At 37.1% G+C, this 26,827-nt stretch overlaps 1 protein-coding gene across 2 annotated transcripts; it reads left to right on the top strand.

Annotated features, from left to right (window-relative positions):
* LOC129439471 (RNA-binding protein Musashi homolog 1) lies at nucleotides 1-26,251 on the top strand. 2 transcript variants are annotated; one of them, XM_055198092.2, is made up of 14 exons: nucleotides 1-151; nucleotides 656-696; nucleotides 1,244-1,325; nucleotides 1,440-1,524; nucleotides 9,008-9,049; nucleotides 9,317-9,409; nucleotides 17,148-17,196; nucleotides 18,284-18,366; nucleotides 18,479-18,596; nucleotides 19,391-19,471; nucleotides 22,044-22,100; nucleotides 22,243-22,302; nucleotides 22,391-22,545; nucleotides 22,642-26,251. In XM_055198092.2, exons 1-14 carry the CDS (start codon nucleotides 87-89, stop codon nucleotides 22,681-22,683), a joined length of 1,053 nt encoding a protein of 350 aa, XP_055054067.1. In that variant the 5' UTR covers nucleotides 1-86; the 3' UTR covers nucleotides 22,684-26,251. The 2 variants fall into 2 exon arrangements, with proteins under 2 accessions (XP_055054067.1, XP_055054068.1); XM_055198093.2 differs by lacking the exon at nucleotides 656-696 and having other exon boundaries at nucleotides 3-151.
* Nucleotides 26,252-26,827: the final 576 nt, after the last annotated feature.

Genomic DNA, 26,827 nt, shown 5'->3' with positions numbered 1-26,827 from the left:
CCCCCCACCCCACGGGCCACCCTCTCTCGAGCTGGAGACTCCTAGCTCCCCTTCGGCTCACAGTCCGGTAACAGAGGGACACTGGAATGGACACGGAAGGGAGTCAAAGCAGCCTGTCGTCCTCCGCGCAGGACTCCCCGCACGACCCCTGGTAAAAGCTACAGACCATCGCGAGATACACAAACATCTAAAACCTGAGAGTTTTGGAGAAGAGAGGCCACCAGAGACAAAAGAGACACGCGTGCGTCCCTTTGCCAAAGACGGTGAATGAAAACAGTGAACTCTTACTGTTACATTGTTTCCATTTTCCCTCTTTCAGGCAGGACGAGCTCTGTTACATTGTTGCGTTTGGAAGCGTTACGTTGTTTCCGTCGTGTTTTATTCTTACTTTGTATTTCGGAAAGCGGATGATCGTAGTGCAGTAAACTTGTTACTTTTACGGAGAAATGAAATTCTGCGGCTGCTTTGAACATAACGGCGCTCCATTCATCCGTCACGCATCAACATGGCCGAAATTCACTTTCCACTTGATTCATTGTGATTGTTGTTTGTGTTACATGATTGTGTTGTGCCACGAATCCATAATCGGTAACGTTTCTCAAGACTTTCCAGATCTCTGACTCCGTGTGTGTGTGTGTGTTTTTCCATCTTTCAGCAAAATGTTCATCGGCGGCTTGAGTTGGCAGACGACACAAGGTGAGACACGCGCGAGCTTCTGTCCTGCGTGACAAACTCTCATCCCACCATTCAGTTGCATGCACGCTGACTTGCTTTTAACTACACGCGAGCCCACAAACATCGCTTTTTATTCGCACACATATTAGTTTGGGTCCATTTGGTTGTAGAAACAGAAAGCGATAGTTTGTGCATCGTGAAATCCAAGCACGCGTTTAGCGCAAATGAGCTTTACACATTCATCATTTCGCCTCATATTTCTATATGAAGGGTTTCACGCGGACTAACAGAATTCAAATCACAGCAGACATAAAGTGACTTGAATAAGGTGACCGCAAGGGCGCGCGCGCTGGAGTACATTTGAATGCATGTGAACGCGCACTGTGGAAGAAGAGCACATGGACATACTTCAGTTGTTATTCAAATATATTTGCTTTATAAAGAGCTGTTTAGGTGCAGAACATTCACAGATCTCACAGCTGAACACACGTGTTTTTTTTTAAATAAAAAGTGTTTGTGACACTGAAGTGCTGTTACCATAATAGATGCACATTGTTTTGTTTTCCAGAGGGGCTGAATGAGTACTTCTGTAAATTCGGAGAGGTGAAGGAGTGTATGGTGATGCGAGATCCGGTTACAAAGCGATCGAGGTGAGAGTGATAGTTATGCGCGCTCTCGCGCCACGCTACTGACGCGTTTGTTTGTTTCTTAGTAACCTCTATCTTTGTTTCTAATATGCGTGCACGTGTCTCTTCTTTGAACAGGGGGTTTGGATTTGTCACCTACATGGATCAGACTGGCGTGGATAACGTTTTGGCACAGAACAGACACGAGCTGGATTCGAAAACAGTGAGTTTATGATTACCATCCCATAATAAACATGCCAAATAAAAGCGTGACCTGCGTCCCACATGACCCGTGTCAAATTCTAGTAGTTCTTGCATTTTTAAGTATTATTGCTTGTCTGTGTTTTCTTCGGTTTTTTAAGTTTTGTAACTCACATGTATGACGCGCGCGATCCAATCCGCAATGTGTCTCCGCCCACACCGCGGATGCGCGCCACATGAAAGCGTTTTTGCGCGCTCTCCATCACCAGGGCAACCGTGGGCGCGAGACGGGTACAAAGTAGCATCAACATTTCAGCTCTAATGGGAAAGAGTTCTGTCTTGTATATGATGTAAAAGCAACGCTGAACGTGTATAAAGTCTAATTATTACAAAATTTTAAATATTCTTAATGAATATATTTGTTGTTAATCATAGAAATATTTCATGACATTGCAGTGGTCTTCTTCAAAACACTTTACACTAAAGTTTAATCGTGAAGTCTGTATATTATTCTGTTCATCATTTGATGGATGTGAAGTCCTTTGAGTGGCTTCTTACCTGTTTGTCCACTGGAACAACAAAATCACTATAAAATGACTTTTGGTGAATTATGTCTGACATTTTACAACGTTGTCTGGTTTGACCTTACAGGCCTGCTGTGATTTAGAGCTCCAGAAGGTTTTGTAGACTGGTTGAACTCATTGCAAACACAGAGAGAGAGTAGCGTGATGTCTAATGGCTTTATTTGAATAAGCACCCTGGTCATGTTTGAATATGTGAGTCCTACAGCGTCATTCATGGTTCTTTGTCAGAGATGTGCGGTTGTGTCAGACAAAACCAGCGCTAGTGATGGCCCAGACCTCCCCCTCATCTTTTTGTGTATTTGTTTATTGTAATATTTGATCTGTGTTGTGGCCTGTTCATCCAGGTATTTGCCGGTCTTCACCTGTTCACAGCTGGAAAGGTTGAGTAGATGTTTTCTTGAGGAAGGTTTTGTAACAGCGCTAAGAGACTCGCCTGGCAACACTTTAATCACAGGGGCTTCTCGTGGGTTCAGTCGCCATGTGGGACTACGGTCACCATAACAACTTTGTTGGTTATCCGAGAGAGAGCACACAGTCTTAACCACAGACATTAATCGCTGAAGACATTCTGAGCTCCTTATTGTGTAGATGTGTAGAATATTATTTAGTGATGAAATGTAATTTTGTACATTTTGTAGGACAACTAATCGATAAAACCACTAATAATCAATTATTATTAGCTTTGTTGTCAAAGAATTTCACAGTTGATTAGTTGGTGTGTGACATCACATGATCCCGCACCACCGTCGCACAGCGTGACACGCTTCCGCTTCATACTGTTTCTTCATACAGGTTTCTGTTTTTCTGCGGGTTAGAAATGAAGGATTTGGTTCATTAGTTGTTGGTGTTTGTGCTGTGAATAATCATTGGGATGCTTTTTTAATTATTTTTAAATGGTTATTAGGCTGGTTATGTTACGCGGATCTGGCAACCCTGACAGGACAATCACAGAAGCAAAAGTGCAAAAGAACACTGGTTGATAAAGGTTTAATTTCATCCTTTAATATGAATGAGTTTAATTTTATTAAATTGTTGTTGGGTTGTCAAAAAAATACTTATGAAACACAAACTAAGCATCTGTTTTAAAGTAAGGGAAGGTTTTTATGTAACAACACATGTATATGACTTTTATATCATATGGATTACTTCTATTGTTAATAACGATGAATAATGTTAATACGCATCAAGGTCTCAAGTTGAAGATTAAAATTAGTTTATTAATTAAAATTTCTTCAGCACATCCCTGAAGACTCAATTTGTTTTGCTTATTTATATACACATTTTTAATCTAAGGCTTAAAATATATCAAAGTCAAAAAGATCATATTAGTAGCGTGTGGCTTAAAAGTAAACTTTTACATGTGAATACCTTAATTTAGTGCTTTATTTAGCTATAATAAGTGAAAAATCTAATTGAATAAACATTTGTGTCGATTAATCGGAAAAATAGCCACCCGATTAATTGATTATGAAAATAATGGTTAGTTGATAACGTTTTGATAAAATGATACGGAAACAAACATTTTAAACAGTGTATTAAAGTGTATTAAGCATCAAGGGTCAGTTTTGGTTTCATGCAACTAAATGTCAGTTTTAGAGACTTGATGTTGATCGGTGTGAATCGTACAGTTGCTATATAGCGATTAAACATCAGTTCATGTGATATTATTAGAAATATAGAGGACATTTAAAGAACTCTGTGTCAATGTATTGATGTTGTGTTACACAGGATGCATATAACCTGAAGCTGTGTTTTCTGTAAACATGAAGACTAGCTGTGCTCTGTGTTATAGTGTAAAGGCTAATCAGTGTGTTAATGATGTATTGATGACTTTGAATGGCTCTTTCGCATGCTATTTGAGCCTCTGTTGTGTTAATGTTTTCCTGGGGTCGCTGGAGGGGGGCGTTGCTTTGGGTTATTAGGTCACTCCATTGGGCTCTGAAAGGCTTCATGGGGAGGAATTCACAACAAGAGGAAGCAATTTTAATAGATAAGACTGTTGCCCAAACAACTCGTCAGTTTTTGCCCGTGTTTTGATATTTCTGCTGAAGAACGGTGAGCGGTGTGTGTAAAGCAGATGGCAGCAGACGCTGGGTTATTTGATGTGGTGATGGTGTAGAGAGCTGGAAAATTGTGCAGTAAACACGTGACGGTGAAGTCTCACGTTTGCCCTCCTCTTTCAACATCGTCTGAAGCGTCTTTGTGTTTCTCATGCTGCTTGTCTTGCGATCCATGCGGGGAAATGAAAAGAGGATATCGTGAGACAGATGGAGGGTTTGAGAGATGCTCCGTTGAAAACAGAAAGAATGTGCCGTGCTGAGAATGTTTTTTCGTAGGATGAGAAAGACGAGAGAGAAAAGAAACCGGATAGTTTGGAAATGAGAGGTCAAATCTCATAAAAATAAAGCTAAACTCAGAACAGACAGCGGCTGAACAAAGGGCTGTAAGTTAGTTAAGCATCAGAAGTTTAACTTTTGTTATGTAGTAGTGTTTGTGTTATAAAGCTGTGTGTTTATCTCAAAGTAATGTGTCAACTTTAAAACAAGTTCAATTGATTATCACTAAAAATAAATCAAATCATGTTTAGAGTAATTCAGTGACAGTGAAGCAGCTTCATGTGCTTTAAATCCAAAATGTTAATGCACAACACTTATAACTATATTAACTCAAAAAATTGGTCTTTTCTAAAAGATTGTCTTGAACTGCAACAAATGAAAAGCAAGTTGAAAGAGTTATGATGATACAGTAGGGCTGCTCAATTATGCTCATAAATCATATTATTTAACACAATTACTCATTGGCTTTAAAAACATGCATTAATCTAAGCTTTTTATTAAGTAAGTAGACTACATGTGTCAAAGCAGTGGTGTGCAGAAGTGCCTTACAAACACATCGATCCAGCAGCACAAGATTTATATTTTAATTGCACATGAATTGTTTTACCTTAAAAATGTTGATTTGTAATTCTTTGAATCAAAAATTAAAATCGAAAATCAAATACAGCTAATTGCACCATGATACAGGACATTACTTTGTTTATTGTGATTTGTTTTATGATATCTGTTTTCTAAATATTTACTAAGGCGGTGGATGGGTTTGCTGTAGTCCTGATGGTTAGTTTAGTGTCGCTCACTTCATAGGCAACACTTGTTGGACACTTTACTGTATGTCTTCTTATTTATACAACACTAAAGGCTACAGAGCTGCTCTGAGCTTCATATTCAGTCTGATGAAGACAATTATGAATGCTAAAGGCGGTAAATATTGCATTTAACAACAACAATATGTGCAGTGTATCAGAAACCACATTTATAGATTTTGATCTAGAATTAAGATTTGAAAAAGAATTAAATAAAGTTTGTTGTTTTTGTAGTATTTGTATTTTGATCTAACAAAAGTATTTCTTGCAGGAAATGATTCTGCTTAATAATCACTCCAGTAGTGCCGCGTCAGATGTGCAATAAAACAGAAACAATCGGTCTGTTCAGTCATTCCTGAAATTGCTTTTACAATTTTCTGCACATTCAGCTGTGTTATGATGGTCTAACTGTATATTCACATCCATCATACAGATGCTCAAGACTGCTAAACTCATAGATGTGTTTGTTTTTAATGTATTTACATCTAATTATACCCTTAAAGTCAAACTAATTCAGCTTTTTAAATATTTTAATATTTTAATAGAAAGTCAAACAGCCAGGTGTGTGTCATCTTGTGTAAATCTGATGGTGTGCGTGTGTGTTTGTGTGTGTGTGTGTGTGTACACACTGAAATGATGCTAATCTCAGAAGACTATCCATGTAGCCTCAGAAATGCAATCCAGTTTATTTCCCTCAATCCATTCGTTGCTTTGGGAATCCATACCAATTACAGATGGGAATTTCTCTCTACGGCCTACAGCCCTGAACCTCTACATCAACACTTAACACAGCAATAGTGTACTATCACACTCACACACACACACACACACTCACACACACACACACACACACACACACACACACACACACACACACACACACACACACAGACACGCATATATTCACACTTTGCTTTAAGTTTGTTGTTGTTGAGTCTCATTAATGATTGTGGTTTGTTAATATGGTTGTTGTTCTCTCCTGCGTTGTAGATGACCCGGCTCATAATCGCTCAGTTTTGACATCTCCAGCAGCACACATTCACAATAAATATTTTTCACTCTTTTATTGGGATACAAACAGAAAATACAGGAAATATATACACAAAATTATAAACAAAAATGTTCATAAGTAAATGTCTTCTTCAGGCCTCATCAGTCAGTATCTCTCTCGGCACTAAACACATCTTCAGCTTTTTTGAGGAGACTGAAGTCCTGAAGTTATTTGATTAGAAATAGAAATTAGGATTTAATTTAATTTAGGTTTAAGAGATCCTGCAGCTGCCTGCTATTGCTCAAGTGAAAGAGGAGTTTACCCGAAATATTTGAAACTTTAGCTTATACTTTAGTCTGTTTTTAATACTTTATACATATTTCCTGTATGTTCTGCTTGTATTCTAATAAAGAGACTGAGAAATGATTATATATGATCAATAAACAATTGCAAAAACAACAAATCTAATGGTAGCATGGTGGCCTAAGACCTTTGCACAGACTGTATTTAAATTTAAAACAACATAAATATTATTTACATTCACCCACAGCAAATGTTTTCTCAATGCTATAATCAATATGAGGATTGACATGAGTCTGTTTTAAATAAAAAATACAGTTCACAACAAAGTGTCGCGTAACAAAAACATTCAGATGGACAGTAGACAAATGGTTATAAAACAGAAGATCTGAAGAAAAGTAAGTCATGAATGATATTATCTGCTTTGTTGCTGTATGAATCGATTGAGTATATCAGCAGCACATTTCACAGATGATGATGATGTTGTTTGTGATGGGTGAGTTACATCTGGTTGACTGTTTGTTTAGTATTAGCAGCAGTAATGTGATGCTTTGGATAGTAATGTACATACTATCTGTTGCTTTTAATGTTAAAGTTCTGTGTGTGTAAACTGTAGTAATAGCAGACTGTATGTGTGAAGAAGAGTTGTGTTGTTGCTTTGATGTGTTGCTCATTGTGTGGTGTTAAAGGTGTGTGTGTTTCATGAGGGGGTCGCCATCTCTCAATCCCATCTGTTTGGGGTTCATCTTTGTCCTCATAATTAATCAAAACAGAGGGGCTTCTCTCGCTTGCTCGCTCGCTCTCTCTCTTTCTCTCTCTCTCTCTCTCTCTCTCTCTCTCGTCTCAAATGATATTGGATGATAGGTTCAGCCTGAGGCCTGAAATGAGTTTTGTCTCTGAATGTTTGGAAAGAGATCCACTCCGTAATCTTCAACAACACACACTTGTGTTTCTATCACTTTGTCTTTTCTGTACAATAGTTTTTCTGAGCACCGCCTCTATAAAACTCTGCGTGTCTTCATATCTTCTTATGTTTGAAGGACATTGAATTTATTTGAAGAAACTTATTTTAAAGATTGATGTGTCATATTGTACTGTTTGTGCTATAGACATGAATGATGCCTCAGATTGTGTGGATTGATGAGAAGAGGTGAGATTTTACTCTTACAACAGGAATATCATAGAGATTTATTCAGTAAACAACATCTCAGAGCACTTTACATTATCTCATGTCCACACGAAGAGGAGGTGTGGCATGACACAATCACGATCCAGCCAATCAGAAGAGTTTTAACTAAACTTTACAGATACACATCCCTTGTGTTCTCATAACTTTTTAATATGGGCGGAGCCAACAGTGATGGGGTCGCAGAAATACAAACTTATTAACAAGGAAAAGATATCTTTCATGGTGTGTCGCACTTGGTTTGGGTTTATCAACACTGATACAACTGTAACAAACCTGTTGTGTTGACATGGTTGAGATTCTCCATACTTACTCGCATACAAGTAGAAATAATGTAATGGTTAAATGAAAGATGATCTTCCCTCTTGACACGCTCCGTATCTTTTTGCTGTTTCTCGTGTGCAGGTTGGGACGAGGTTTGACATCATAAGGTGACTATATGTGTAATGTGGTAGTGATTTAAAGTGTAGTAATAAAACCGTAGACTGTGCTGGGATCAGTATTGTAGAGTCTGGCTGTACTGCACTAATAGATGCCTGCTGCCGGTGTAGATGGGTGATGTCAGTGTTTAACAGCATGGCATGGGCTGATAGAAATAGGATGAAGTTAAAGTCATCTAGTGGGATTAGTCGTGCTCATGTAGATATCTAATGAATGTTGTTAAATAACTTTTAATCTGACTCAACTCAACTCTTCTAATAGAAAATCTCTCACTGATAGACCAATGGGAAAAGTTTAACTTGACCTCTTTTTGAATAAATATTGTTTACAGTATGAAATATAGAAACGTAATATCTAGAAATCATCTCTCTCTTATCAGTGATTTATGTTTGTTTGTATAATAATTACTATTGTTGTATAAAGTCATTGTTTTCAGATCTGAAGATTTCCTTTAGTTTGTCATTTTCATGAAATGGATTTTGGTATAATAATCATAAATAGTAACGATGAAGCTGCCGAACACAACAGAAATATTGAAAACATGGCGAATGAAATCTTAAAGCAGATTTAAAAGTTTCTTTGTGTTTCCTCACATGACGTGAGATGATCAGGTGACTTCACACAAACAGAAAGTTTCATCAAATCCTTCAGCTAAATATTTTTGAGGACTTTTCTGTTATAACTTTCTTTTTGTCCTGAACTATTTTGTTAGCACTTAAATGTCAAATATTGTTACATTGTCATCCAATTATTAAATAAATGTAATGACTGCATATTAACTTAATAAAATAAAAAGATTACAGTATAGACTGAGATTTTATGGTGTCATGAGTAAATATTTGTTTATGTCTCTCTTTCTCTCAGATCGACCCAAAAGTTGCTTTCCCACGCAGAGCTCAACCCAAGGTAAGATTTGTCTCAGGTTTATTGTATGTATGTGTAGTTTTAAACATTACTAGTTCTGTGTGTGTAATTGGATAACATCACGTCAACAGGATAACATCTGAACTCATATTAAACAAATAATGTTGGAATAATGCTTATAGAGGAAACATGCACAATATTTTTATCATCATTTTTAATAACAGTTAATAATCTTAACGGTTGACTTTTTCACTAATATAAAATCTTTATTTTGTTGAATCCTGATTGATTTTTCTCTTCTCTTATCAGTTGGTGACAAGAACCAAGAAGATTTTTGTAGGAGGACTTTCGGTGAACACCACCATTGAAGATGTGAAGCAGTATTTTGATCAGTTTGGAAAAGTAAGTTGAAGTGCTTTTATTCTGCGTGGCGTGTTATAATCCCTTTCATCTATTTATAGTGTTAGCTATTGAGTTTAACACGATCATCATCTGTGTGAAGGTCAAAATGAGAGATTCTGTTGTGGTATATTTGTGATTGGTTAGTGTTTGTCAGGACTCGTTTGATTGGATACTGATAATGTTTTATGTAAACATTGGCGCTCTCATGGTTGTGATGATAATAGAAATATATTTATGTCATTTAGTTTCATTTAATGGTCTGGGTGGATTAGGGAAACAAGCGTCACATTGTTCTGTGTTAGGAAAACTTTATTATTTTGATAAAATAAGAAAAAAATAGTTTTGTTTTTGGACACACAGACTATAATCTGTCTGCATTCGATTACATGAAGAATGAAACATTTATAGTGAATGAGAGATTGTTTGACTCAGTATTACTCATCAGGATGTGATTGGATCATGATGGTGGGCGTTACATATCAAAATGGTGACAGGTGGTTGGAGGGGTTAAAATGGTGATGCTGAGTAGTAAAGTGTAATAATAAAAAAAAGATATATCTATATCCATCTATATATATATCTATAGATATATTTTTTTAATATGCAATAATCAAATATGCACAATAAGACCTGGCACAATAATAACCAATTAACATAGGGGCGGTTTTCCAGACAAGGATTAGCTTAAGCCAGGACTAGGCCTTAGTTTAATTAGGAAATATAACGAATTTTAACAAACATGGCTTACTAAAAACATTACTTTTGTGCAGTTTGAGGCAAAACAAAGGGCACTGATGTATTTTAAGATATGTTACTGCAAGTTGTTTTCAGTTTGGACAGCTCTTACATTTATTTTAGTCTAGGACTAGTCTAATCACTGTCCAGGAAACCACCCCATAAAGTTTAATTTTGTGTCTTTACCTTTGGCTGATCATTTATTGTGATCAAGTTAATATATGTAAAAAGAATTGTTTTTATAATTAATCTCACTGTAAAATCCCCTTAAAAATCCTACACTGAATTATCTCTTCTAAATCTTAAAGATAAATGAACATTAAACGCTAACAAGTCTTTCCTTTTAGTTATAAACACAAATCTGTGTTTCATTTCACATTTTACTCTGCAAATGCAGTCCAATGCAAAGCATTCTGGGAACTACAAGTCCATCGTCTAGTTGGTTATGTTTACCAACATCATTCATGAACAACAAGTCCACCATCTAGTTAGTTATGTTTACCAAAATCATTCACGTAGTTCAACCCAAAATTATTAAGTCAATTTCCTCCTTACAAATTTAAGTGAATTATACATGATCAAATTAAGTTGAATTTACTCAATAATGTGTTCATTTAGAATTACATTTTTATATTATTTTTACTAAACTTAAAAAAACAAGAATTCTAAATGTTTAATATAGTTCACTCATTTTAATTAGTTAATTCTACTAAGGCACATGATCATATTTTTTTTACAGTGTGTATACTTCATGTGATAGTAACGATTATTCTGAGTCTGGTGATTCCAGCAAAACGTTTAGCCAAAATCTTTTTTTTCCCTCTACAAGGTTTTTATTCCTAAAAAAGAAAAAAACAACACTTTAAAAACACTTTAAATTTATTTCAGAGTCACTGTTATATTTACCATGGTAAAAAGATGTGCCGGTGAATCTTAACTAATGTAATGTAACAGCTGCTGCCCCCCTCACACCCTCTTCAGCTTGTTTCCACGGTGACCTGCTGAGTCTTTTGTCTCCTCAATGTGATACGGATGCTTGTGGGTTTTATTTTAAATATGTAAATGTGTGTGTGTGGGTTCAGGGTTGTGATGATCAGAAGTGAGCGTCCACACACTGTGCACCTGTTAGCCTTTGAACACCGAACAACATCAAAAATCATTTTACTCTTTTATTAATGTCCTTGATGTTGTTGTCTACATTCTGATTGTTTTTCTTAAAGTTTTTTAACTTTATCACAATGTTATAACTTTTCTCTGATGTTGTGACAGAGACGCTGGGAGAAATTTCATACAGAATATAGACTTACTGTAGTTTATGAGTGCAGATTACTCGTGTTAAAGTCTAGATTAGCCTCAGTTAGATTTTGGTTTGTCAGGTGAAAATAAAATCTAGGTTTGTTTATAGAAGCAAAGGCTGTAATAATTTGAAAGTATTTATATCTAAACTGTGTAGTATGAGATCAGATTGAGACTGTGTGCTATGAAATAATCTGTCTGTTCAAGCCGTCAGGGAAACTCTCTGTCCTTCGTTGTCCTCATCTGTTAGCCACAGTCTAAAATGGTTGGAATATGATCAGCTTCACAAAAGACGAGTACAGAGAGTCCAAGGGCTCCACCCCACAACAATAGATATGATGAGAGAGAGAGAGAGAATTTATTATCCAGTCAGCCATGATTGGAGTCGATTAGAGAGTTTCACTGGAGCTTTTGTCTGCTGTCCTGTTTTAAGAGAGAAAGGCAGATGAATAATAAAAGTTTGATCTGAAAGTGACATTTTAAGGCATTACGGCCGACTCAGTCTTCTCTTTTAGCAACACAGAAATGCAACCCCTAATGTTGCATCTGAATGACTAAATCATAAATACGCACAGATTTTTTTATGCAGTCTGGCACTTCGTTTACATGAAAACACAAACTTTTGAAGATGGGTTTAAAGTTTTAGTCTTGTTATCTTTGTGTAAACTACACAAACATGAATCTGTGATAACGGTGATGTCATTCATCGGACACACGCGTGGTTACGGCATTACTGGTCTGGCCCGAACTTTACTTCCTTTGTTTAATGGTCTGACTAGTTGCTAAACTGAACTTTTGAACAAATACCTCTTTGAAAATAACAAATGTTTTGGTTTTCATAGGTAATCTATGTGTTGTTTATTTAGCTTGTTATATAAATAAACTACTTTAAAGGACTTTAATGGAAGTTACATCTTTTCCACGAAAGTCGCTTGTATGTTTATAAATGTTTTGTGTTTTATAGTCCAGAGTGTTAATTGTAATGAATCTACCTCATCGACTGTTCAATGCTTTTGCTGCATTGAGTGTAGGGGTGTCCTCAACTAAGGATTTACATATTCGAATCAGAATTGTCGAATCTTTCCATAGTCGACCGATAGTCGAATCATATCTATGTTTGTGTGCATGGGTTGGGAGGGGGCCAGAGCAGGTACAAATTAGTAACTTTTATTTTCTTTCACGAGCAGCACACATAAACAACTTTCTGTTAAAGTGACCAAAACTGTCTTTCAAGTGAACGAAGACAAAACTGACGATGCATTTATATATTTATTTTTTTAAGGTAAAATATATAAGGCAACATTTGTTTATTTATTCCTCATAACATTTTAAAGCCACGATCTACAGAACATCACACAAATATACATTTTGATAACTAAACCTAAAAAAAAACAAACAAAGGTGATCCTGCCTTGGAAACATCGGCTACAATTCAGTGTTTTTATTTAATTTGGGGATTTAGCGCGTCAAAGCAGTCATGACAAAAAAAAAAAAACGACAAATGAGAAATGACAAATAATTTGTGATTGCTACTGCAAATGATAAAAACTAAGCTTTATATACAATTCATTAAACGTTAATTTATAACATGAAAAACACTGAAATTAATGATTTTATAGACACTACGCGTTATTATTTAGCACAGAAATACCTGCTTGCTTGCTCTGACTTTGATCATCTCTGTATACAGAAAGACCGGATGATATTATTTATTTCAGGAATCTCTTTGCTATCATTTAAAAGTGAACACCAACCATAATATTAAATCACAAGAAAGACATTCGTGTCAGGCAGAAATGGGTTCGGTGCAGATAGCTTCCGTTTCATCACCGAAATTTTAAAAAACGGCTTACCTGTTTTGTAGTTTAACTTTTGACAAGATAACCAAAATGTATGATAAATACATTTTAAAAACTTATACCCGTCGAAAAACATCCATTTTTTAATGTTTAGTTTGATGAACTCAAATATGAGACGCAGAGCACCTAGCACGTTCGGCTAAATTACATGCGCAAGCATGGCCAGCACGCAATAGCGCAACATCGATACGACGAAAAGCAATCCAAAATTTACAGACTTAAATTAGATCAGAGTTTACGTTTATAATAGATACATTTTTTTTATAAAATAAGGTCAGAAGTAACAAAGTGCAGAACAAATTTGCAAAATGCCTCAAGTGCACAGAAACAAAACACAAGCCAAATAGTTAAATCAGATAACCCAGAGTGATTTATAAATAAAATAAAATAAATTATTAAAAGAATAGAAAAGTATAGCCATAATATAATTGCCACCTTTGTCTTTTAAATGTAGAAACAAAGAGGCAATGGTTTATTAACGAAGAAACCTCTGTGTAGCCTGGTCACAGGGGATGTTGGATTTATTAACGCATTTTAAAAATATTTATTGAAAGCTGTTACTTCACATACTATTTGCAGCATTATCATAATGTGCAGTATATTAATATATTGTGAGAAAGCTGTTATATGTGAAATCAGATAATGTGTGCACCCATATACGGCCAAAATTGAATGATCCTCATTTCATAACACATCTGCGACGATTCGACTATGAGATTGGTAGTCAAATCAGGCTTCTCCTATCGATGCATCGAATCTTCGACTATTCGGGGTCACCCCTAATTGATTGTTTGTATTTATTGCTCTGTAGAAGAATGCATATGTGTGCAGACGTGTTGTGTTTCTTTACAAAGTGACATCGCCATCTACTGGCCTGCCACGCATAATACAGCATTTTAGTTGTCTTCATAGATTAATGTGAACACAGATCTTGACAGTGTTGAGATTTTTCAAATGCACATATCTTTTCTGCATTGTTGTTGTGTGAAAGCCTAAATAAGTCCACTGTGCTTGTCTTAAAAAAAAGTTTTCTGAAATCCATACAGTCCCATTTGAAGAAAGTGTACATGTGTAATTCAGTTATTTAGCTTTTACACAATACATTAGTGACAGTATCTACTGCTGGTCTGAATGAGATATAACATTTAGATACACGATGGTTTCCTTCTCTAGTGTCTGTGGGAGTTTTATTTGGTTTTGTTAACAGCACATCTCTGTGTATTAAGATCAAGCTGAATGTTGCTTATTATTTAATTTTGTGTTCACATCCTTATATTCAGTAATTAAATGTTGTCAGTAAGTCACAGATTCAATACTGACAGCAGCTGTTGGATCTTGAATCTGCAGTGTCTCTGTTTTTTTGGGAGATGGGGTCAGATCTGAGCAGATTTCAATGGGAGGGGGCAGGAGAAGGTTCTAGTTAAATGTCAGAGAGTAAATGTGTGTGTTTGACAGCGACCCATCCAGGCTAAGAGTCTCTGACCTTTCCCATGGTCATTTAACCAGGTGCCACCAAACCCGTGACCCTCCTGTCGAGCCCGTCAGCTGGTGTCGTCCTGCCCGAACCTCTCGTGTCTGTTGTTGAAAATGACGAAGCGTCAGTCTGGAGTTTAGTCACACAGGTTATGTTAAAGATTGTGTTGAGCTTCTTCAGATGGGTGATGAATTCAGTCGACTATCAACCGTGATCCAGTCTATATAAACAGACAGACATTGCAGATCTGTGCTTGTTTCAGAAATAACCCATACGATGCCATGTATTACTCTGATTTTACCACAAAAACATTTCAAATGTAATGGAGGTATTATTCGCATCTGTTGAATGTTATTGCATTTCTGCTTTCTGTGCATAACTTCATGTGAAGATGCTGGAGTGTTGCTGAGGTGGTTGCTAGGGTGTTGCTATGCAGTTTGCTATGGTGATTTTATAATGCATCTGGGGCCTCATGTATAAAGCATGCGTACGCACAAAACAGGGTTGGAAACGTGCGTACGCCAGTTCCCACGCAAAGGTTGTGATTTATAAAAAAACAAACTTGATGGGAGAATGGGCTTGCAGGGTGGGATATTAGCATGATTCATGTACGCACACTTGCAGGTGATCTGTGATTTATACAGGGAACATTGCTTTGTTTCATAAGTCTTCATAATTTTTGGTGTATGCCATTTTTGGCTTTTGTGCGTACGTAGACTTTTAGTAAGAATCCTACGCACAGTTTTATACATGAGGCCCCAGGTATTTGAAACCTGGAGTATAGTTTGTATTTTTCTCAAGCGTACGTGAGCGTACATGCACAGTCGAAAATTTAGCATGTGCGTAAAGTATGCATGTACTATTCTGATGAAGAAATTTGCGTCACACGCACTGTACACAGACCGCCTGTGTATGAGTAAAAACTGAACTATACTTCAAGCTTAAGTCTAAGTTTCTCTCTCTCTCTTTCTCTTTCTATGTTCTGTTCTGTTCATAAAGGGAAAAGTTGGAGGGGGCAATTCCTCTAATTGAAATTCAGAGTCTCTATGGGAACGGTAAACTTTAGAAAGGGTTTGAAAAGGGGGCAGAGGGTTTTTGAAAAGACCACAAACTGTGTTAAGAGAGAAGAGAATGGAGAGATGGAGAGCATGCTCATTAATGTTTGTTTAATGAAACTTCTCTCAAACTCTGCTATACTATGAACACAGAAAATCTGAAAATATAAGAAAAGTATTTAAACTCTCATTGAATTTCACAAAGACCTTCTTACTCTTGAGTTTCTTAAGGTGGTCTCAAACTTAATAAATTTTAGTTTTACAATGTTTTATGTCATGCGTTTTCTGTGGGGGGGGCACAAAGGGATGCAACGTATACAAGGGGGCCGCATGCCGAAAAAGTTTGAGAATCTTAAGGGAAATCATCTGTGTGGTGGTGGTTGAAAGATTAGTATTATTTTTTTATTGTTGTTGTTGTTGTTAATGATGCTTTAAAGAACCCAGCACCCAACACAATGATCTACAGAAGTGGTTAACTAGTTCTTGACAAGCTGCGTTTCCATTCCATTGACATTGCGATTGATAATACAGCCAATGGAATTTGACGTGTTTCCATTGGCCATATTTTCATTTCGCAATCTCAATTTGCGCAATTTGAATGGTAATGGAAACGCAGCTACTGGTGGTGGTTAGGGGTTTAGATTACTGATTGAGTCGCAGACTGCAACGACAAACATTTCTGCATTTAAATAAACAAATATAGTCAGCAATAGTTATAATAGCAAAATAAATGACATGTAGCATTTTAAAGAGACATTACTTGATAAGAAACACAATGTTTAGCTCAGTGTCATAAAGATATATTTCACTTCTGTTATTGTGCATTTACAAAATTCTATATATGTACTATATGTACACACATACAGACAAAATAAATGTTGTGTCTCACAGTTTCACTTATTGTAAAAACATATTTCAATGCAGTCTGTGATGTCAATAATGCATGCTGTGGGTCTTTTAGGCTAATATTAAATTAATACACCTCATGTTTGATTTTAGGGTTAAGGTCAGGAGATTTTTATTCACTCATCGTCACTTGATGTCCAGTCTGACAAACTGTAGCAAAAGTGTTTATGATCCACTGGAGTAAATATAATGATATGAACTTAACATCTCAGACAGGAACCTGATAGACTGCAGAAGCTTCATGTGTGATCCTCCATCATGATTTCTCCTCTTTAATCCCTCTCCTCCCCCCCACTCGGCCGCTCCATCTGCTCCTCTTGTGTTCCTCAGGAGCTTCACAATGAAGCCTCATGCTGTGTAATGGCTTTGAGTGCCTCATCTCACTCTTTTGTGTGTGTGTGTTTTGTCTGCAGGTTGATGACGCAATGCTAATGTTTGACAAAACCACCAACAGGCACAGAGGTACAGCAGTGCTGAGACGACACACACACACACACACACACACACACACACACACACACGCACAAACACACACTCACACACACACACACACACACGCACACACACACTCACACACTCGTTCTCAGTTTTGTCTTAAATGATTTAAATTAAAGACACAAATTAGCCAACTGCTAAAAAAAATTGTTTTATATTTTTTCAGCTTTTATAAAAGGCATAAGTGAAGATAATGTAGAGTAAGAGAAATATGGTGTGGGTAAGCTAGTTAGTAGTTCAGAAGTTAAACCATCTTCCACCTGGCCAAGAAATCTCAGAATAAAAGCATGTAGGTGGAGCTTGTGGTTTTGTCTAAGAGAGTGACAGATGAGGAGGCGTAACTTTAAAGAAAAGGTTGGCGTGAGTCAGGTGAGCTCAGCAGGTGAGAGGAATTATCTTCATATAGCATTAAACAAACCTCTATAGAGAGAAGAACAGAAGAAACAAATGAAGACGGAAGTCATGGATTCTATTGAACACACCTCATCTAGACAAACAAATAACATGTTCAGAAATAAATGAATGCTAGTGGATATTACATTATATACAGGCCCGGCTGCAGGATGAAATGACTGAGGGGGCATGTGAAATTTTTGAGGGGGCTTAACTTTATACCATCAATGATACACTGAGATCTCGCTTTGGAAAGACATGCTTTTAAATGCAGCGGTCCATAAAACACTCCATACGCAACTGCACAGCACAGGCAACCAGAAACTCACTGAATACAAAAATGAAACAGAGGGGGCACAAATCAGATCTGAGGGGGCAATGCCCCCTTTTGCCCCCTCATGGCGCCAGGCCTGATTATATATATTTATCTAAAGCAGTGATATATATTGTGTTCAACGGACTGAAGTGCTTTGTGAATTTAGATGTGTGTGTGTGTGTGTGTGTGTATCACAGACCTGCTCCCAATGTTGAACAAATGTTGATGTGAAAAATGAAACTAAATATTGATTCTTTGCATAAGAATATCAATAGAGTACACTGAGATAATTCATAATAATACTGTATCATATACATTCACCATCTGTGTGTGTTTGCTCTCCAGGGTTTGGCTTTGTGACCTTTGAGAATGAAGATGTTGTTGAGAAGGTCTGTGAGATTCACTTCCATGAGATTAACAACAAGATGGTTGAGTGTCCTTCATTAGAGAGAGAGAGATTATACATTTAAAACACTTTACTGATTGTTGCTGTTGTGTTGTTGTGTTGGGGGATTCATTGCCTTTTGATTTTTGTTGAAGGTTGAGTGTAAAAAAGCACAGCCGAAGGAAGTGATGTCACCCACAGGGACGGCACGCGGGCGCTCCAGGGTGATGCCCTATGGGATGGATGCCTTCATGCTGGGAATTGGGATGCTGGGTAAGGCTGGCCACACACTTTGAGCCTGATTTATAATATTGAACTGGATGTGGCCTGATTCAGGGCTTTTCATGCTGAATTTATGTCCTGTGTTTTATTGTGTGGTGTCATTATGATTATTTTACTGCTGCTGATTGGGTCAAAGATCACGTCTATCAAAACATATCTGTGTCTCGTTTGATTACAGTCAGCAGATGTGTGTCGAATCATGCAGCATGTGCATTCAGAGGATCAGAGTTTTAAAAGTCCTCATGTCTGGATTTAAAATCTAAGATTTGAAAATAATCATCATCGAAGGCCTCTCACATGAACTCAACATGATTGAAGTGCTTTATTTCTGACAGATGGGTGTTTGCTGCCCCCTGCTGTTCACTACAAACAACTACAGCTTGAGCTTCTGAATTTACGTCTAAATAAATCTTTAATCAGGAATTGTATTTAAATAGAGTAACTCTCTTTTATTTGATATACTTTTATTCTCAAAAGATAAACCAATTACCTCAGTCGAACAAGCACTGTGTTCAACAACTGTGACAGTAAATGCAAAACAAACAGAAAGAAGAGAATTGAGCACAATAAACATTATCATTATGAATTCATTGCTCAGTTTTAGCAGACGCTGGTTAAAAGCGTTTAAATAAATAAATGTGAATGAAATTATGTTATCATGTTTAATTCATCTTCATCGTTTAACCAGTTTAACTGAAACCTGAAATGAATCTCCAAACACTTTATTGTTATATTTAATATCCCACCGGCCTGTGATGTCAGTACATGTCTGTCTTTATTCTCAGGTTACCCAGGGTTCCAGACGGCCACATACACCAGCCGTGGATACACCGGATTAACTCCAGGATACACTTATCAGTTCCCAGGTGAGCACGGCGTGAAAACTCTTTCATCTCTTTCATTCAGTCTGCGGCTTCACAGTGCTGTTGTACACAATCTAGAGAGCCGGTGACTAGTGACAGTGACTAAAGTGCCGGCTTTTATCCACATCCGTCTTGTTCGCGCAGCAGTACAGCTTTCAAGGTATAGTCAACTGTGGATACGCGCTTCCACACATAAGCAGTAAAAATGATTTCTTATTCAAATGATTAGACTAGCAGGACAGCACTGATTCACATCATTTACAGGACAAGAAAAGTAGAAGATCCACCTTTAAAAACAAAGTTTAAAAAAACAAGAAAACAAAGAACATAATCAAACATTATGATAAAGAAAGCGCTCCTTAGCCATGATGTGTTCCCACGGGTCATGGAATTACTGGAATATCATGGAAGTTTAAAAGGTCTTTTCCAGACATTGAAATTTTATAATTTTGTCCTGGAATATTAGGGATTTTTGTTTGTTGCGTTAAATTTTAGTTTCCATTTATCAAAATGTATCCACTTGTTAACTTGGGAAGTAAGGAATACCATAACCAGCTCCAAGCCTCTGCTGACTACAATTTAAACAGCTGTTTCTTGAGCACTGTTTATTCATTTCACGCATTTAAGCTACATTTATAATCTTACGGTGTACACTACATTATCCAGGCTTATTACACGGCTCTCTAGAATGCTTGATTCTGATTGGTCAGTTGAGACATTTGCAGGTTCGTTCTTTTCAAATAATAACCGCTCCAAAGTAATAACGCATAGCCGGTACTACTTGTACGATTAAAATCGCTCCGCGCCAATAAAGACCAATAAAGATTACTGTTTGGCGCCTTCTTGTGACAAACACTGGACAACCACAATTAAGAATGGAAAATTTTGACATTAATTTTAACATGTACGGAAAAAAACAAGACATTTAAACAGTGGATAGAAGAACGAACAACGACAAGACACAGAGAGCTTACTGAGACTGAACTTGACAAAATAAAGCATGACAGCTACGAAGCCAACACACAAAAAAAATACAGAATGGGCATTAAAACTTCTCAAAGACTGGCTAAAAGATAAAAAAATGGAGACAGACAAGTATGAAGCAGAGGATCTTAATAAGGTATTACGATCATTTTATGCATCTGTGCAAAGTTTCGCGGAAGGATAAAAATGTTAATTTAAAACAAATATGCCAATAAAATGTTTCAAATTCATATTCATGTCCAGTTTTTTTTCTTATGTGGCAAGTAGCCGTGTAATAAGCGGGATAATGTAGAGGCAGCCGGTAGCCATCGGGAAAACAAGCCCCTTCAGTGCGATACAAGACCCTTCGCTTCGCGTCGGGTTCTGATCACACTGTCGGTCGGGGCTTATTTCCCGATAACTACCGGCTGCCTCTACATTATCCCTTACTCATGGCATACCGGACATAGGTCATGGAAATTTCGCTTTTAAGTTAGGATATTTGACTTAAGTACTATTCGCACAGGATTAGTATTTTCTGGGAACTTTACCCCCCTACATCTGAGTTTCGTGTGGCCCGTTCACACGAGGATAAGCGTAGCTTGTGATTTTTATTTTATTTTATTGACTTATCTTCCGGATATTATGTTAAGGCTTTGCATAACACTGTGTCCTGTACACGCAACGCCATGACTTGTGGTAAAAGGTACTGTTATCGTGTTTAATCAGAGTTTTTGTCCTAATCAGCTGCATTGGCGCGGCATTGCAATATTTAAAAGCATAAAAATATAACAAAAACAGAGAAAAAGAGAAAAAAAGCCCAGCCTTGAACAAATGATATACAATCCTGCAAAATTACAGAGATGCTGATTCGCTCAGGATAAATATTATCACTGGACCTCTGTGTTCGAAGAAATATGGTAGTTCATTTGCGGGGGAATTTTTACTTTACAAATTACAGACAGGATTAAGATCACAGACTACCTCCACATTTATTACAAACTACTAGAGGTTACCAGGTAATACTAATCCAGTGTGAATAGGGCTTTAGATTGGGAACCCTGTTTATAGCGGCGTCCTGTCTTAGTTTTCTCGCGCATGCGCTGCTGTACGCGTTATCTCCGTGAGGTCTCAAAAAAGTGGGCTGCACGCGGACGGGGTGTGCAGACGACCGATGACAATAATTGCGTGATCTGGAAGGCGCGCGTATAAGAATACTTTGGCCTTAAACTGGTTGACCTGTGGATTTAGTTAATCTCATCTAATGTTTACGTGTGTGATTTCACCCAGCGTCTGTACTAACCCGTGTCAGTTCCCATGAGTTTAACATTGTCTTCCACATCTTAAGATCAGAAGTTAATAACATCCTTCTGTCTCTCTTCTCTTCTTCCTGCTTTTGGTTTTCTGTGTTTTCTTTCTTCACTGTTTCTTCTCCTGTGTAGCAGCTTCAGGCGGCTGTAAGTTTCTTCCCTGTGTGTATCTGTGGACATGCATCATGTGACTCTTTCTTTCATGTGTATGTCCGTGTGTTTGTGTAGATAGGACTACATGTGGAAAGAAACGCTCGTTGTGTGAATTTGTCATCACAATTTGCTGTTTTTATTGTTTGTAGAATTCCATTTAGAGCGAACGCCTCTGCTGACGTCCTCACATCCACCTGAGATCACAGGTCAGTCAGTCGTTCATCTGAGCTCTGAACATGCACATCAACACACACGAATCATTTAACAAACAGCAATCCCATAGCAGTGTTTATTTAAAAAAGCTAAAATAAATGATCGCTAAATAGATATGATTTGTGTGTCCCGCAGCCATTCCACTGACGGCATACGGACCAATGGCAGCGGCCGCAGCTGCGTCGCTGGTCAGAGGTACAAATTCATCGATCACATGACATCACTATAGACATAAACTTTTTTTCTCTGTCATGTAAAAATGTCTTATTTGTGTTTGACATAGGCTCCACCCCCTCACGTCCCACTGGCTTCCTGGGCACCAGCAGCCCCGGGCCAATGGCAGAGCTGTATGCAGCAGCCAATCAGGATTCAGGTGTCGGCAGCTATATCAGCGCGGCAAGCCCCGCCCCCAGTACAGGGTTTGGACATGGACTTGGGGTAGGTAGAAACAGATGAACATAAACACCAAAGACTTTAAAGTCTCGAGTCCAACACATTAATCTCAATATATTTATTCTGTTTGTTTCCATCAAGGGTCCATTGATTGCGACGGCCTTTACCAACGGCTACCATTGAGTGCCCTTAACTCGGAAGTGTCGCCATGACGACGACGTGATGATGATGATGTAATGTGCTCATGAGCATCTGCAGTCTCTCACATTTCATTTTCTCTACTAACATCACCATCGGTTTCCCTCACACTCGTGCACGTATGTTGTTTCTTCAGTCAGGCGTTTCTGATGTGCTCTTGTCTGGCTTTTGAAACAAAAGATGAAGAAAATTTGTCACATTAATACCGTTTCGATTGTACACGGGGAAACATGCAAGGAATTTTATACCCCCAGAGTTTTTATTTGATGAGTTTTCTGTTGTTTTTTCTGAATGTGTTTTTATGTTTTTATTGTACTAATGCTGTAATGTATGGAGTGAGAGAGAGAGAGAAAGAGAGAGAGCAGATCTCTTAATGTTTAAGCATTAACTAATCTAAATAACCACGAACAAATACTTAGGAGTCATTTACACTAAACAAAATCAAAACGACAGGACTGAAATGTATATTTTGTTAGGTTTTTAACTAACAGCATTGGTAATATTATTATAAACTGAATGTGGTTTATATTTGTTTTGTTAAAGTGGTTTTTACAATGATCTTGAATGATGAAATGATCAGAAGTCATTCATAAAGTCATTCATATGTATACAGTTTTATGTGTAATGACTTTGAATGATTTGTGTTTCATGATTTCGGCTCACTGTTTGTCTGTAGATACTGTACATATTGCATGGATTTTGGGAGGGATCGTCGAACGTTGGGGGGGATTGAGGGGTCATTTATTGGTTTTTATCGGACAAAAACTTTCTTCACATTGAATCGTCTTTTTCTGACATTATTTTCACCATTGGTCTGATCTTCTTTGTTCCAAAATCTTGTGAGCGGCCTACATAAGAAGCATTGTAGCTAAGCTTCAACCTCAAACATTGTTATTCTGCATTTTAAAGACCCCATGAAATCAAAACAGACTTTTTTAAATTCATGTGCCCTCACAAATTTTAATCAAAATCTGAAAATTCCCCTCTTGTGGCAATCCTATTCTGATGACATCAGAAAGATGGCTTGGGCGGAGCTTCTGTTAACCCCGCCCCTGCCAACTGTCTGTGTGTTCCATTACTGAATGAAACACCTTCTTTTCTGTATCCAATCAATTAATAGTGGAAAAACAAGCCACGCCCACTCATGTGATATTTCGTTTCACTAAAAACACGTCAAAATACAGAAGTAAAGTTGGTCGCGACTTCTGTTCATGAGGACTTTAAAGTACCTACTTTCTTCAAAATTCAGAAACAGATACACTGAAAAAAATGATTCATTCAATTTACTTACATTTTTTAAGGTAAGTGTTCGCAATCAATTTATTTACGCTACATTTAAACAAAAAAATTAGAAAAACAAAACTTTTGTTTAAAGGTGCAGTGTGTAATTTTTAGAAAGATCTCTTGGCAGAAATGCAAAATAATATACAAAACTAAATAAAAATCAGGGGTGTATAAAGACCTTTCATAATGAACCGTTATGTTTTTATTACCTTAGAAAGAGACGTTTTATTTACATACACAGAGGGTCCCCTTACATGTAAGCCGCCATTTTGTGCAGCCATGTTTCTACAGAAGCCCTTAACGGACAAACTTTTTTACTAAACCAACTATGACATGTTTTTCCGGTGGCGGCTAACGTAGCTTCTCTATGTGTTTCAAAAGCAAGAGGTAAGCAGTGGACTGAGCCTTTGGTTGCAATTCGCAACCTCACCACTAGATGCCCCTAAAATTTACACACTGCACCTTTAAATGTAGCTTAAATAAATTGATTTGTGACCACTTACCTTAAATTTAGTAAGTTGAATGAATAATTTTTTTCCGTGTACTACATGTAAACTTTCCAGAGAAGGCAATCTCATAATGCACTGCGATAAGGTAAAATGCTCAATATATATCTTCTGAATATATATTATTCAGAAATTATTGCTAATAATAAATTTGTCACAGTAAAAAGGTGCAGTTTGTGTAAAAGATTAGAAATCAATCAAGTTTCATTAAGATGTTAAACTATTAGATCACAAGGTTTTGGAACAAAGAGCTGAAGTAACTGTTAGAAGTCTTATAAATGAACTGTTTTGAGTTTTAAATGTGTGCATTAAAGTGTGTTTGTTACTTTGTGCATGTGACACAAAATACAATGTATAGAAAGTATTTTGTAGAATTAAGATGACAAGCAGTTCATTTCTTTCTGGACTCATGAGCTCACAATCTTCCTATAAACTGTACGCAGGTTTGATATTTTCTTCTTTCATTGTACAAAGTACTTTAGTTTTCAGGGTTTTATATGAATGCCCGTGCTTGTGAAAACTGTGTTTTTAATGTTTGCTATCATTTATGAGGCGATTACGCACATCAGAGAAAAATCTGCTTGTGTTAACCTAAAAGAACAAAAGATTTCTCCCTTTTATTTGGGAAAAAAACAGGCGACACTGAAATTAATTTGTGTAGCCTCAGTGGAGGTCACGGCTGCTAGGGATCTCCTCATGCTGTTTGGACATATATATTATATATATTATATATATAATGTTTTGTGTGATGTACTGCCATTGTAAATTCTCTCTTTCCCTCGCTCTCATTTTTAATTTTTTGATGGTACAATGCTGTTTAAAAAAAATGAAGGACAGATTTACAAAGCAAAGTAGTCGGAGCGCTGTTACATCTCAATTCTGGTCCTGTTTTTGTCTTTTCTGGTGTTTTTTTGTGTGTGTGTGTACATGCGTGCTTGTGTTAGGAGGCGAGTGCGCTTTGTAATGTACACGTGTCAGTGTGCATCCATATTTTGAGAGTTTTTCATGTGTGTACAGATGTGTAGACTGAAGTATGGATGTACACGTGATTTAGTTTACATGCATTTAACTGCCACCTGTTAAACTGTCTCATCTTTGTCATTGATGGAGATATTACTGCTCTAATAGAGGCCTTCAGATAACATCCAGATATTTCACTCTCATGACACTCCAAACTTTTAAGAGCAATGTTTTGCATTTGCTAATTTGGTGTGATTTGTATGTTTCTATAGATTTGAATGTGCAGTCTTCCATTAGACACGTGTAGCCTCTTTTTTAAAGCGGTGGTCACCTCGAAAACCAAACCTCTCCGACCGACAGGGACATCTCACGAAACTACTGCGCGGCACACACTGTAACTATTTAAACAACGAAAGCAATAAGTTATTTTATAAACTCGAGTAATAACCAATGCCGTTCACGGTGGTACGAGTATGACGGTGATTGTGGCATTAAGAATTATTTTTCAGAAAAGAAGCTATATTTTTCAAGACCCGTTTTAAGCCCTTGAGAGTTTCTCAGATTTTTACAGTGAATCATGTTATGATGTCTGTTTGGATGTTTTGTAAACGGGGCGGGGCTTTGGGATCAGTAACAGAACTGGAAAGCATCAGTGGGCGGCGCTTTGGAGAAATGCGTCAACACTGTGACCTGATGCTCAAACTCACTGATCCGCTCTTCCCTTTACTGTATTTTTTTATTTTACACCTCTGGAAATTTTCAAATTAAAAGATCCTAATAAATTATTTTAAAACATTCCAGTCGATGGACTCTGTTGTGTTTTTCTTTTCAATCCTGTTATCGTAAGACTGTCTGCAGAGTTTATGTGTTTCAATCATATGCAGATTTGGGGAGAGCGGGGCACAACCTCATGCATTTTGCTTTTGATTTAATCTTTCAAAAATATTTAAGTTAGATTAACTAAAATTTTACTAACATGTTTCAAAGTGATGTTTTAAGCAACAAGACAGTGAATAAAATAACATACGGTTGTATTTGGTGACTTACACACCCAACTCAAAAATGTAAATACATATGAGGAAATTTACTTTTAATTTAATTTTCACAATTGGTAATTGTTTCAAAGCAGCTTTACATTAATAGACGCAAGGAGAAACACAGAAAAATCCACAGACAATATAAGTAGCAAAATACAGTGGCTATGAATAAACTGTACAAGCGAGCGTATTAATAATGTCTCGTATATAAGAGGATGCCAATGTCGTCTGACTCCCCGGGGTTGAAAAAACCCCTAGGAGAAAAACCTCAGATAGTAGCAAAAAGTCCTAGGAGGAAAAAAAACCCTTGGGAGATATATATTGAAGTTATATATGTATTTA

The sequence above is a fragment of the Misgurnus anguillicaudatus genome, chromosome 22 (genome assembly GCF_027580225.2).
Source record: "Misgurnus anguillicaudatus chromosome 22, ASM2758022v2, whole genome shotgun sequence".
Taxonomy (NCBI): Eukaryota; Metazoa; Chordata; class Actinopteri; order Cypriniformes; family Cobitidae; genus Misgurnus; species Misgurnus anguillicaudatus.
This window is presented reverse-complemented; position numbering and strand designations above follow the sequence as displayed.

Bases quoted from the DNA above. Each gene is read 5' to 3' on its own strand.
- LOC129439471 (XM_055198092.2), top strand. From the start codon at position 87: ATGGACACGGAAGGGAGTCAAAGCAGCCTGTCGTCCTCCGCGCAGGAC. The intron at 9,410-17,147 runs GTAAGTTGAAGT...TTTTGTCTGCAG, and splicing joins ATTTTGATCAGTTTGGAAAA to GTTGATGACGCAATGCTAAT. The intron at 19,472-22,043 runs GTGAGCACGGCG...TATTGTTTGTAG, and splicing joins ATACACTTATCAGTTCCCAG to AATTCCATTTAGAGCGAACG.